We start from the raw sequence: 12,445 nt of genomic DNA on the forward strand, positions 1-12,445 counted from the left end.
TTTCATCTTCATCGCTCCCCCACCTCCCCGGGCTTTCAATGACTTGTTGAGCTTTTGGGGTGTCTTCCTGCGCGTTTCGCTTCCGTGTTTCTTTTATTTCGTCGTTGTTTTCTGCAAATGGCGGTGGATCTGATGAGTTTTCCGAAGATGGATGATCAGATTGCCATACAAGAGGCCGCATCGCAAGGCTTGACGAGCATGGAGCACCTGATCTGCCTCCTTTCTCACCAGTCAAACCAAGTCGATGCACGGACCTGGCTGACCTCACCGTCTCTAAATTCAAGAAGGTCATCTCGCTTCTCAACAGGACCGGTCACGCCCGGTTCAGACGAGGACCGATTCAGTCCTCATCTTCCTCGTCTTCCCCATCATCATCCTCTGCTTCTCTCTACTGTTCCTAATCCCCACAAGACTCTGGCTCTAACTCCGGCTCAGGTTGCGACGCCAGTCTCTGCTCCGGTGATCACTCCCGCTAGTTTCGTTCAATCGCAGCCAAACAGTTTGACGCTCGACTTTACAAAACCTAATTTGTTCAGCTCCAAAACTAAAAGTACTGAGTTGGAGTTCACAAAAGAAAGCTTCAGCGTTTCGTCGAACTCTTCGTTCATGTCTTCTGCCATCACTGGAGACGGAAGCGTTCAACGGGAAGCAAGGATCCTCTCTATTCTTGGCGCCGGCACCAGCCGTTTCCGCGGGAAAACCGCCTCTTTCCTCCTCCGTACAAGAAGAGGTGCCACGAACACGACCACTCCGAGGACGTATCCGGCAAGTTCTCCGGGTCTGGCAACGGCAAGTGCCATTGCTCAAAGCGAAGGTAGTACGATTTTTTCCTTACGGCGTATTTTAGTGGTCACAGCTTTAGCTTTTGACTAACGCTGCATGCCTGACTTCATTAGATACCGTAACGAAGTCCTTTTCAAAAAAATTAAATTAGTTTAGCTGGACTGTGTGAGTTATCTCTGAAAACTCAGGTCGAGTTCTATGGAAAACCGCCCGAGTCAGGATTAAAACGCCGAGTTTACCTGGACTCGTCTCGATTCTGGCGAGTCGTAGGTCAACGTTCGGGGTCGTTGAACAGTTTAGGCTATTAAAGGTTAAACGCCAGAGAGCCCGCGTGATAATGACAAAGGCTAAACTTGGGTATTACCCGAGTTTTGTCTTGTTAGGTGCTTTGCGGACTTTTCTTCCGGGTTGAACCTTTGACCGTTTAGGAGAAAAGTGTAAACCTACGCTTTACGCACAGGGTTCCCGATAGCGCTTGCTGCGCATGATAGACAGTATTTTGCTTAACGCTTGTATTTGTTCTGCATGTTTCAGGAAGAATCGTGTGAAAAAAGTTATCAGAGTTCCAGCGATCAGTTCGAAGATCGCCGATATTCCACCCGACGAATTTTCCTGGAGGAAGTACGGGCAAAAGCCAATCAAGGGCTCACCGTATCCACGGTAACTACCGTAGTCCTTCATTACCTAAATCAAACCAAAGATGATACATCATATCTGGGATCCGTTTTTAAGATGAGAATTTTTTTGTTCGACTGTTTCAGGGGATATTACAAGTGCAGTACCATCAGAGGATGCCCAGCGAGGAAACACGTGGAGCGAGCCTCGGATGATCCGTCTATGTTGATCGTAACTTACGAAGGGGAGCACCGCCACTCTCAACCCGCGATGCAGGAGAACGTGGCTCCTGGGGTGGGACTGCTCTTCGAGTCAACGTGATTAACAATTAAAAGGAGAGAAAAGAAAAAAAGGACGTAGACTTTTGTAATATTTTGGAGTTGTTAAGGGGATGGCCTTGAATGTAAATTTGTTTTTGTATTTTTCCGAATGGAAAACCAAAAAAAAAAAATGGTAGTCTAGTTGAGATTGTGCCAATCGGTGCTTAAAGTAAAAGTAAAATTTAATTAAATTGTTTTGTTTCATATTTCTGGGCCGAGTCAATGAGATGGGGGGTCAGTAGTTGAGGTGGTGGGGTATAAGACATAGGTCAAATTCAGCTGCTGCTTTAATGGCGAAAGGACATGATAATGAAGAGAGAAAACGAGGGTAACATGGCTGATTAATAATTTGACAAATTATAACATCTTGGTGATGCTTGAATTGCTTGCTTTTTTAGGCTATGGAATGGTTTAGTAAACCTATTTTTAATAACATGAACATTAATATAATTATCAGTACACTGCGTTTCATTGATACGAACATAATTTGGATTTTTGATTGGTCGATTGATGCCGGTTAATAATGCATGAAAGCTGAGCTCTTTTAGCTTACTTTTTCAGCTATTGGAGCCATTATTGTGTTGGATGAAACCAGGCAGGCTAGTAAGGAAAGTGTGGGCCCTAACTCTTCAGCTTTTCTGCCCTAGTCTTGCCATTGACCGAAAATAATTATCCTGAGCCTTACAGTGACAAATTGTACCTTAATATGCTTAACAATAATTGTAAAACTTCTGGTACTACTTAAATTCAAACAAGGCAGCCTCAGCCTCAGGCCCATCAAGTTAGAAAGTCGACAAAGCTTGTTAGAATGAATTATTTTTCCGTCAAAGGCCGGAGTTGGGCTATGTTTAAACTATATATATATATATATATATATGTTTATATATATTTAATTAGAGACTATAATTTTTCAAAGATAGCAAATGTTTGTGACAATTCAGGCTTGATAATTTTAGATATGATATATTAATACGATATGAAAAGATATAGAGTTAAATAGATTTGTATTTTATTTTAATGTGTTTCGTATCTAATTATGTTTTACATATTTAAGATATTAAAATTTTCATATCTTAATATATTAGACACAAATAATATGTTTAAAAAATATTTAATTAATTGAGTGATCGTGTTTAAATTTGTATACATAACACATTATCTGTTAAAAATTAATAGTCAAAGATTATTTTAATATTACTAAACTAATTTTGGTTTTGATATTTGGAATTGTTCATGGTTGATTTTGTGATTAATGATATGTATTTAATTATGAATGATTTTATATATTATTAATATTTTAAAGGTAGATGTTAATGATGGATTTTATTATATTACATGATAATGAATTTTATATTTATTATTTATGTTAAATTTTATTATATTTAACGTTATTAATATTTTATTTTGTTATAATTATTAATTTTAAATTTAAAAAATAAAATTATATTTAATTATAAATATTTTAATTTTAATCGTCTTAAACGTGCCAATCGTATTAATAATCATGATGTGTCGTATATTGATACGTTTAATAAGTACATTAATCGTGTCGTGTTATACTGTTATCAAATATATATATATACATGTTTCAGATTTAAAACACGAATATTATTTATATTATATTTAATCTTAACGTGTTTCATGTTTAATGGTAATTGACATGATTAAGATACGAAAATATAAATTGTTAAGTCTAGTTGTAATAAGTATATATAGTAAGCTTAGTAGTAAAGGCAAAGAAAATACTAGAACCAATCCATTTATAGTCTATATTAAAAAATATTATTATTTTTCTTTCTTTTTATTAGTCAAAACAATTATTCATTCCCCGTTCTTAAATATTAATTAATTTTGATTTTTACCGAAATTAAAACAAACATGCTTCGAAACTAAGAAAATATCAATCGTATCATCGACAGATCTAACGTATGAAAAACAAAATGATATTAAATAAAGATTTCTTTATAATAATGTAAAAAATAGTAAAATAATAACAAGGAGCGAAATATACTTTGGAAAGAGAGAGAGAAGCGGGTGCTTTACTGTCATGCACTTTGGCAGGACTCGTCGGACAATGCAAAAAGAAGTGTAAAGTTTTCTTTTTTTTTTTTTCCTTCTTTCTCACAGTTTTTTACATTGGTTTTTTTTTTCTTTAGATTTATTCCCTCACTAGGGTTTCTCTCTCTCTTTGAATCCAACACTCACCGATCCAGATTCCACTCCAACTCTCTCCATCCAGCTCAGCTCAGGTCAGCTCAACTCGTCTTGTCAACTCAGCTCCCTGAGCCAACTACCATTCTTCTCCATTTCCGAGTGAGTTCTGTTTGTTTTTTTTTTTCTCGTTTTCTCTCTTCTCCCTCCTTTATTTTTTATTTTAATTTGGTGAGAGTTTGGTGAACAATAATAGAAAAAAAAAAGAATGAGGGATTGTTCTTGCATGAGTCCTGGTTAATTTCGTTTTCTATTTTTCCTTCGATGATTCCGAGGGAAATTGATAGGATCACTCGTTGAAAGTAGACAAGGAAAAAGCCCCTTTGTCTTTTGGCTCTGCTTGTAGATCTTTAAAATTTGTAGTATCAGTTCACTCATATTCATAGTCTTCCAAGCTTGGATTTAGTAGGATTTTTTTCTTTGGGGTTTAAGATGGACCCATCAGCAAATGATAATGATTGCAAGAACAATAATTGTATTGATAATTTGATAACTGCAAAGAAGTCGATAAAGCTTAGCTTAGAGAAATCAAAAACCCTAGGATTGGCTCTTGAAAAGGCTGGACCTAGATTAGAGGAGATCAAACAAAGATTGCCTTCCTTAGAAGCTGCTGTCCGCCCAATTCGTGCCGACAAAGATGCTCTTGCTGCTGTTGGGGGTCACATTAACCGAGCCGTGGGCCCTGCTGCTGCTGTGCTTAAGGTTTTTGATGCCGTTCATGGACTTGAAAAGTCCTTACTGTCAGATCCCAGGAATGATCTGCCTGGGTATTTATCGGTGTTGAAACGCCTTGAAGAGGCATTAAGGTTTCTGGGTGATAATTGCGGATTGGCAATTCAATGGTTGGAAGATATAGTTGAGTATTTGGAGGATAACAGAGTTGCTGATGGGCTGTATCTTTCAAATCTGAAGAAGTTACTCAAGGGTCTAAGGGAGTTGCAAAAGGATGGGGAAAAAATACATCTTGATGGTGGGCTTTTAGATGCTGCATTAGATAAATTGGAAAGTGAGTTTAGACGACTATTGACAGAGCATAGTGTGCCACTTCCAATGTCATCTGCATCACTAGGCGAACAAGCATGCATTGCACCGTCCCCTTTACCTGTGACTGTTATTCAGAAGTTACAAGCAATCCTTGGTAGGCTGATTGCTAATAATAGACTTGAGAAGTGCATTACAATTTATGTTGAAGTTCGTAGCTCAAATGTCAGAGCTAGTTTGCAGGCACTTGATTTGGATTATCTTGAGATCTCGGTCTCAGAATTTAATGACGTGCAGAGCATAGAGGGGTATATAGGACAGTGGGGAAAACATTTGGAGTTTGCAGTAAAGCATTTGTTTGAGGCAGAGTTCAAACTTTGTAATGATGTTTTTGAGAGGATTGGTCTGGATGTTTGGATGGGTTGCTTTGCTAAAATAGCTGCTCAAGCTGGTATCCTTGCTTTTCTTCAGTTTGGGAAGACTGTTACAGAAAGTAAGAAAGATCCTATTAAGCTGCTGAAGTTGTTGGATATTTTTGCTTCTCTAAACAAATTGAGATTGGATTTCAACCGGCTTTTCGGCGGAGCAGCATGTATTGAGATCCAAAACCTGACAAGAGATCTCATCAGGAGGGTGATTGATGGTGCAGCTGAAATTTTCTGGGAACTTTTTGTACAGGTGGAATTACAAAGGCAGAGCCCACCCCCTCAGGATGGGAGCATTCCAAGATTGGTGAGTTTTATAACTGATTACTGTAATAAACTTCTTGGTGATGATTATAAGCCTATCCTGACCCAAGTTCTGGTCATTCACCGAAGTTGGAAGCATGAAAAATTCCAAGAGAGGATTCTTGTCAGTGAGGTTTTGAAAATAATTAGGGCCATCGATTTGAATTTGGAGACATGGGTTAAAGCATATGATGATGTTACCCTGTCCTATCTTTTTGCAATGAACAACCACTGGCATCTGTACAAACACTTAAAGGGGACGAGACTTGGAGAGCTCATGGGAGATTCTTGGTTAAAAGAACATGAACAATACAAGGAGTATTATTCCACTGTCTTCTTAAGGGACAGCTGGGGGAAACTTCCTGGTCATTTAAGCCGGGAAGGTTTAATTCTGTTCTCAGGAGGCCGTGCCACTGCTCGTGATCTTGTAAAGAAAAGGCTGAAGACTTTCAATGAAGCTTTTGATGAGATGTATAAGAGGCAGTCTGGTTGGGTTATCTCAGAAAGAGATTTGAGGGAGAAGACATGCCAACTAATAGTGCAGACTGTGCTACCTGTCTATCGAAGCTATATGCAAAATTATGGGCCATTGGTAGAGCAAGATGGAAGTTCCAGTAAGTATGCGAAGTACACAGTGCAGGGTTTGGAGCAAATGCTCCTCTCTCTTTTTCTGCCGAGGCGAGAAAGGTATGGTAGTTTTAAAGGCAGGCCAACCAGCGGCAAATTGGATAATGGGGTAGATCTACGCCGTACTGCATCTGCAGTTGTGTGATTGTCCGGTCAACATATTCCCTGTGTTTTAGAGGGTTAATCTATTATCTTGTACATAGGGTGTTCTGAGGGGTGTGGAACTATTCCCTATCATATTTCATCCTTTGCCCTTGGAGACAGCAGTTCCTCTAGACATTGTTATTTCATTACTCGAGGATCAAGTTTTATGAGTTGCCAGAATAGATGAGAAACAGTATTGCTCTGTCCACTGCCTGGATGGTTCTGCAAGGCAAATGGGAGGGTGCCAGACATAAAAATGGAGTATGTTGGGTTCGTAGATAATAATAATACTTTCAAGTATAGCTTTTCTTTTAAAGTTCATATTCACTCATTGATTCAGTTACTAGCTAGTTGGCATTAAAGCTTGTAATTTGCTAGATTTCATGTACAATTTTTTGACATAAAGTGGAACTAGAGGTCTAGCTATGATTAAATTATGTAGTCATCAATTTCCCTAAAAGAATTGACTGATGCGATGATTATTACTTGTGTTGGTGGATGGCTGGACCTGTTCTGGAGAACATACTGGTGTATTATAGCCAAGAATCTGCAAAAACTCTGTTGGCGGATTCTGTAATTCTAGTTTCTTCAAGATTAAAATAGTCATTCATTCTTCAAATATGTTTCTCCATCTCCTTTTCTCATTTTTGTTCAAGCATACTGGAGCTTTCGGACTAGCCATGTATAGTTAGAACCATGAGAATCGAATAAGGAAGTCTAATAGGAGAGATCCATTGGATGTATGGCTAACTTTCAGGATGTATCATATTTCCATGAAATCAAGTGTCGGATTAAATGTTCGGTTCAACCCTCTGGAAGCGGGGCAGTAGGAATTGAATACTCCGTATTAGAGTTGGTCAGAACGCAGACCTTATCAGCAAGAAGCAGTCTGCCGTTGGGCAAACATCTTCCATTCGAAGGATTAAGAAAGAATTTCCATGATTGTCAAAGAATGCTGATCCGGTAGGCATAAAATCTGTTTCCAGCGAGTCATTGTTTAGGCATTAGCTCTTAAAGTCAACATAGCTCGGATGCGTGGTACCCTGACGAGATTCTAAATCCACAGGGTTGACTTTTTTTAGCAGCCGAGATTTTTATCCTGTTGGGCGGCTGTGATGCGACTTGTTCTGTACAAGCAAATGTGAAAATTATCGGGAAATGTAAATCTTATCCTGGGGAAGGTGGGCGTGCTTTATTCTTCAGGATGATGATTATCTATGCAGGAGCTACAGATTTCTGTGGTCAAAATCAACAACAAGGCTTGCTTTCACAGGGGATATGCATTCCTGTTGCTTTGCGGCATCAAATTCGAACTTGCTATGGCGGAAGAAGATTCATGTTTCCAGGCGGGCCTGCCTGCTGTTGGAACTTGGCAAGGAAAGAGTAGGGAGTAATTGGAAATTACTTGTGCTACATTCTTCTGCCAAATGACACATTGCATGGTTGAAAAGCTTACCATTTGACGCTTTGGGTAGGAAAAAACAAACCCACCTAGTCGTTTCTATTTCTGCTGTGCGAAAGTATGACAGAAATGCTCACCTCATTGCCAACAAGAATGTGTTTTACGACTTGGAAGCAAATTTCTCAATATCAATCCGTGCACGTCGGGTTCAAAACGAGTCAATTTGTCAAACAAAGATAAGATAAATGCTTTGAACTTGTATGAATTTAGACTAATCAGCTCCTTTGACGTTACTACCTTGTACCATCTTCATCCTCTTTGCCAGGAGACGTCACCGTTGGTTATAATCATAGCCGAAAAACTTGACTTCAAACCCATTTCGGATTGCAAAGATCAGTGGCCCAAAAGATGCACTTATGTCCAAAGTTACATCTCTCTTTCATTTTCTATTCAAAATGTATCTCTCCTCCTCCTTATTCTTCCTAAAACCCCAATGCTTGGTAGGTAGGGTGAAAACAAACTCATTGCTTAACAGTACTAATGTTGTTGTTGTGCAACTTTTCTCTTTGGATTTCATTTATGTACCTTGTACAATAAACCTCACCTTATCATAATGTTTCAAGTTGCAAGCTTTGTCTGAAATTGGAGAGTAAAGTTTGTCGACCCATTTTATCTTTTATTGATATCTTTTGGTTTAAAATTTTAAACCTCTTAATCTCTTTGATCTACTTGAATATAATTACTTTTATTAAAACAGGATTGAAATGATTAATTTTTCATAACCATCATAATTTTTACAAAAAATTAATTATCATCAAATTCATTATCAGTATGTATTTCATGCTCACATAATAACTTGATTAAAAGACTTTGATCACGTGATGACAATTTAACAGGCTTTAACCATGTGGCCTAAGCCAAGAAAAAGTCCTTCCCACGAAGTATAAGTAAATACCATTGTACCAAGAAGCTTAATTAAGTTCAAATTTAAAACCAAAAAAAAAATCTGGATTAAATTAAGAAGGTAAAGACAAATGTATGGGTGTAGTTGGTTGGCTGTCCCCATTTTAAAGATGCTCGACACTGAATAATGGATTTCCTACCACCAAAACCTGGGCCTAGTATATATGAATATAGTATAATCCAAAGAGATAAGCTAGGTTTGGTAAATGGCTAAGCCTAAAGGCTAGATGACATCCATTGGTCCCTCCTCAAAATTGACCTAATTTCCTCCAATTGCCCTCCCTTCATTTACTTGTATTAATACTTTTTTTAAAAAAATAATTATAGAATTAATTTATCAAACCTAGGCTTAGAATATCTGTCTGCCAATAAGGAAAAGTCCACCATGCATAAATTACCACTCTCATTGGCATTTCTTGTTGCTTGTCCAAGTGGTGCTCATGCTCATCTCCGGGCCCTTCATCTACAGGAACAAATCCACTCCCCTTCCTTTCTTTCTCTTTGCAAATTGCCATCTATATTTCCACCCGTTTTACCATTTTTTTATTGCCTCAAAAAAATCTCTTATAAAAATAAGTACTCGTTACCCACTAACTCAAATTGATACTATGATCTTCCATGCTGAACTAGTCCATTAGTCAAATCCTTGGATCCATTCGAATCTTAATCCGATTAATTTTTTGATTAATTAAAATAATGATCTGATTATCATCAATAATTCAGTTCCAATAGCTTAATCTACCCTATCCATTGAACTCATCTGTGCCATGAGTCTCGATTTGCACCACCAATGTATTCAAGCTGGCAGAATTTGAAGTCAACCTCATCAATTTTCAAGCTTCCACCATGTAAATTGTCAACAGATTCTATCCTTACAATATTTTTTTCTTTTCTTTTTTTATAAAGATTTCTTAGGGTTAAGGTGATAAGTTTGATTGTATTTATAAAATAAATACTGAGACATGTGAGTTGTTTTTATACTGTATGCACTTCTAACAACAACAATATGCTATTTTTAATCAAAAATTGATTGACATAGACTATACATCTCCAACAAAGTTTAAATAGGTAAATTAAAAAATGTTAAATAGTATAATTTAACCTTATAAATGTAATTTATAATTCATATGACTGTTGTAATTACGTTAAATGAATGCACATTCAATTCATGGTAACAGCTCACTGTCATTATCCTTTTGGATGAACGAACGCAAAACGTGCCACGAAAAGGATATTACTAGAAATAAATTTTCTTATTCTCTTTTATCTAATAAATATTTTTTTTAAAAAAAACAAGTAACCCTTTTCTTTGTAAAGCTATTAATAATATAATTCCATCGATTCGATTATTGTTTTATAAAAATCAATAAATGAATGTAAATTGAATTTGATTATTTTAATTTTAAAGTATAATTCAATCGATTTGATTGTTTTTTATAAAAATTAATAGATGGAATATAAATTTGTTTAGATTATTTTAAATTTAAAATATAATTAAATCGATTTAATTATTGTTAATTTTAAAATCGAAACAATCAAAATGCATGGAATATTCAGTCTACTAAAAATAGTAATAAAATCAATATGGATTAGTATTTATGTGGATAGAGACCAGGGATACGGAAGGGAGAGTGATTGAATGAAGAAGAGATATGGCTTAGGTAATTAAGACCGCATACAACAAAAAACGTGTTCTTGGGGATTTTATCTGGTCCTTGTCGTTGCCACGTCATTACGAACGTGTCTAACCGCGTTGTATTCAATCAACCCGCCCTAACTCGCCGCCGGCGGAAAGTTGAACGTTAAAAACTTTCCCGTCCAGTCTGTATAAACATACGAAAATACGAATACGTATGACGTACTACAAAAATACATAACAAATCCCATAATTTTTTTAATATTATTTTATATTTATCTACAATCTATCTAATCCGTCTGTTATCGTGTTCTGTTGTTTTCTCCTTTTGCTTCTAACATTCTCTCTCTAAAGCTAAAAGCTTTTTCATTTCGTCTCTCTGTTTGAGAAGTGAAATATAATGGGGAGACATGGATAGCCGTGTTGCTGTTGGTCCCCTTGGTATCTTTTGTGCTTAGCTCTTAAAAATCCTTAACGTGCGCACCCTTTCATCCTCTTGTCCTGCGCATCTTTTGTTCCCTGTCTCTCTCAGCTGCCCGGATAGTTAGCATACTGTTCCACGCCTTGAGCTTCCGATTGATGACAGTGAACCCCACCCGGAAGGCAAGGAGAAAGCGAAGACGAAGACCAAGAGGAGAAGGTTGAAACTTTGTTGAATTTTGCGAGTCGAGTTTCGTGGTGGTATCTTGAAGGAGAAAAAACTATGGAGGTTCTGGTGGGTTCCACGTTCGGCATCGAGGTTGCTGCGTCCACCACGTACGTTAGAGACCGGCCTCAGGAGAAGATTTCCTCCTCCTCCGCCGCCTCTTGCTTGTTTATCAAGGAGCACGATGCTGGTGGCGCCGATCCCACCGGGGAGGAACAGGGTCCGATCTCGGTCTGCGGAGCTATCTTCGGAGAGTTCGTCTTCGATCGGAGCTCCGGGAGACAGCGATGATGAAGAGGAAGAGGGTGTCGTTTCATCTGGGGGAATGGTGGTTGGCTTCTTTGGTTTCTATAGAGGACTCTCTTCCCATCAAGTTAGTATCTTTTTCCATTTTTTTTTGTTTTCTTAAGCTCTGGCTCCCTTAATCAGGTCTCCTCTCCAGTTTCTGTGTTAATTTTATCACTTGAAATCACTACTTTTCTGGGGTTTCGTTGATTTTTCTGTTTGTTGGTATTATGCTTTTGAATTTCTACCTGTTTATTATTCTCTAATTTGATTCTCTTGTGGTTGTAGTTAGAAAAAAATATAAGGGACAGTATGAATCTCTATCTGATTTTAATCATAGAACCAGCACTCTGAAGGGAAACACCATCAACTGAAATTTGAACTTCTTTGTGGTATTTTGTTCTTAATTACAAGGAATCTAAAGGGTTTGTTTTCATTGAATTTGCAGGAGGGGATTGTCGAATCATTATGTAGGGAAATCAAAGTCATTTGCTAATCTCTCAGATATAAGCACAGTGAAAGATCTGCAGAAGCTAGAGAATCCTTTCAACAAAAGGAGGAGGGTGTTACTTGCAAACAAGTGGTCCAGGAAGTCATCTTTCTACTCTTGGCAGAACCCCAACTCCATGCCCCTCCTGGCTTTGAATGAAGAAGATGGAGAGGATAAAGAAACGCCATCAACTTCATCATCATCATCATCGTCATCATCAAATGATAAAATATCAGTAACAGCACAGAAACCAAAATTGCAGCAAAGCAAGCTGAAGGCCACTTTTAAGTCGCAGAGTTGTTTTTCTCTAACAGATCTGCAAGTAGAACATCAATGACACCCTTTGCTTTCAGCATGAAAAATGCTTTAGGATTTAGATCAGGCCCCCCTTTTTTTGTTTTTTTTTTAATTTTTTTTTACTTGTCCCTCCCCTTTTCTTCTCTATTTACTCATATTTACTCAGAAGAAAAACAAATTTTTAGCAAGTAAAAGTATATATAAAAATAAATATCTTTGCAACATGAAATCATCCTCCTCATTTTTGATATAGCAGACATGAGATGAGGTAGACATAGTTATGGATAGGGATGATGGATCATGTTCATGTATGTATG

At 37.4% G+C, this 12,445-nt stretch overlaps 3 protein-coding genes across 3 annotated transcripts; all 3 read left to right on the forward strand.

Moving 5' to 3' along the window:
• LOC110411747 (putative WRKY transcription factor 17) lies at nucleotides 1-2,109 on the forward strand. Its single transcript, XM_021422052.2, is given in 7 exon segments — nucleotides 1-235; nucleotides 238-389; nucleotides 391-638; nucleotides 640-714; nucleotides 716-814; nucleotides 1,318-1,443; nucleotides 1,545-2,109. Coding segments are annotated over 7 exon segments (993 nt in total). The 5' UTR covers nucleotides 1-117; the 3' UTR covers nucleotides 1,720-2,109.
• A 1,568-nt stretch (nucleotides 2,110-3,677) lies between these two features.
• Nucleotides 3,678-8,445, forward strand: EXO70G1 (exocyst subunit exo70 family protein G1). The gene has a single exon (XM_021422051.2). The coding sequence runs from the start codon at nucleotides 4,362-4,364 to the stop codon at nucleotides 6,408-6,410; it is 2,049 nt and encodes a 682-aa protein (XP_021277726.1). The 5' UTR covers nucleotides 3,678-4,361; the 3' UTR covers nucleotides 6,411-8,445.
• Nucleotides 8,446-10,402: 1,957 nt separating this feature from the next.
• LOC110411748 (protein OXIDATIVE STRESS 3 LIKE 4-like) lies at nucleotides 10,403-12,357 on the forward strand. Its single transcript, XM_089782560.1, is given in 4 exon segments — nucleotides 10,403-11,278; nucleotides 11,280-11,386; nucleotides 11,388-11,429; nucleotides 11,790-12,357. Coding segments are annotated over 4 exon segments (693 nt in total). The 5' UTR covers nucleotides 10,403-11,113; the 3' UTR covers nucleotides 12,169-12,357.
• Nucleotides 12,358-12,445: the final 88 nt, after the last annotated feature.

The sequence above is a fragment of the Theobroma umbraticum genome, unplaced genomic scaffold, assembly GCF_002168275.2.
Source record: "Theobroma umbraticum cultivar Fairchild unplaced genomic scaffold, ASM216827v3 scaffold_56.0, whole genome shotgun sequence".
In the NCBI taxonomy this organism is placed as follows: Eukaryota; Viridiplantae; Streptophyta; class Magnoliopsida; order Malvales; family Malvaceae; genus Theobroma; species Theobroma umbraticum.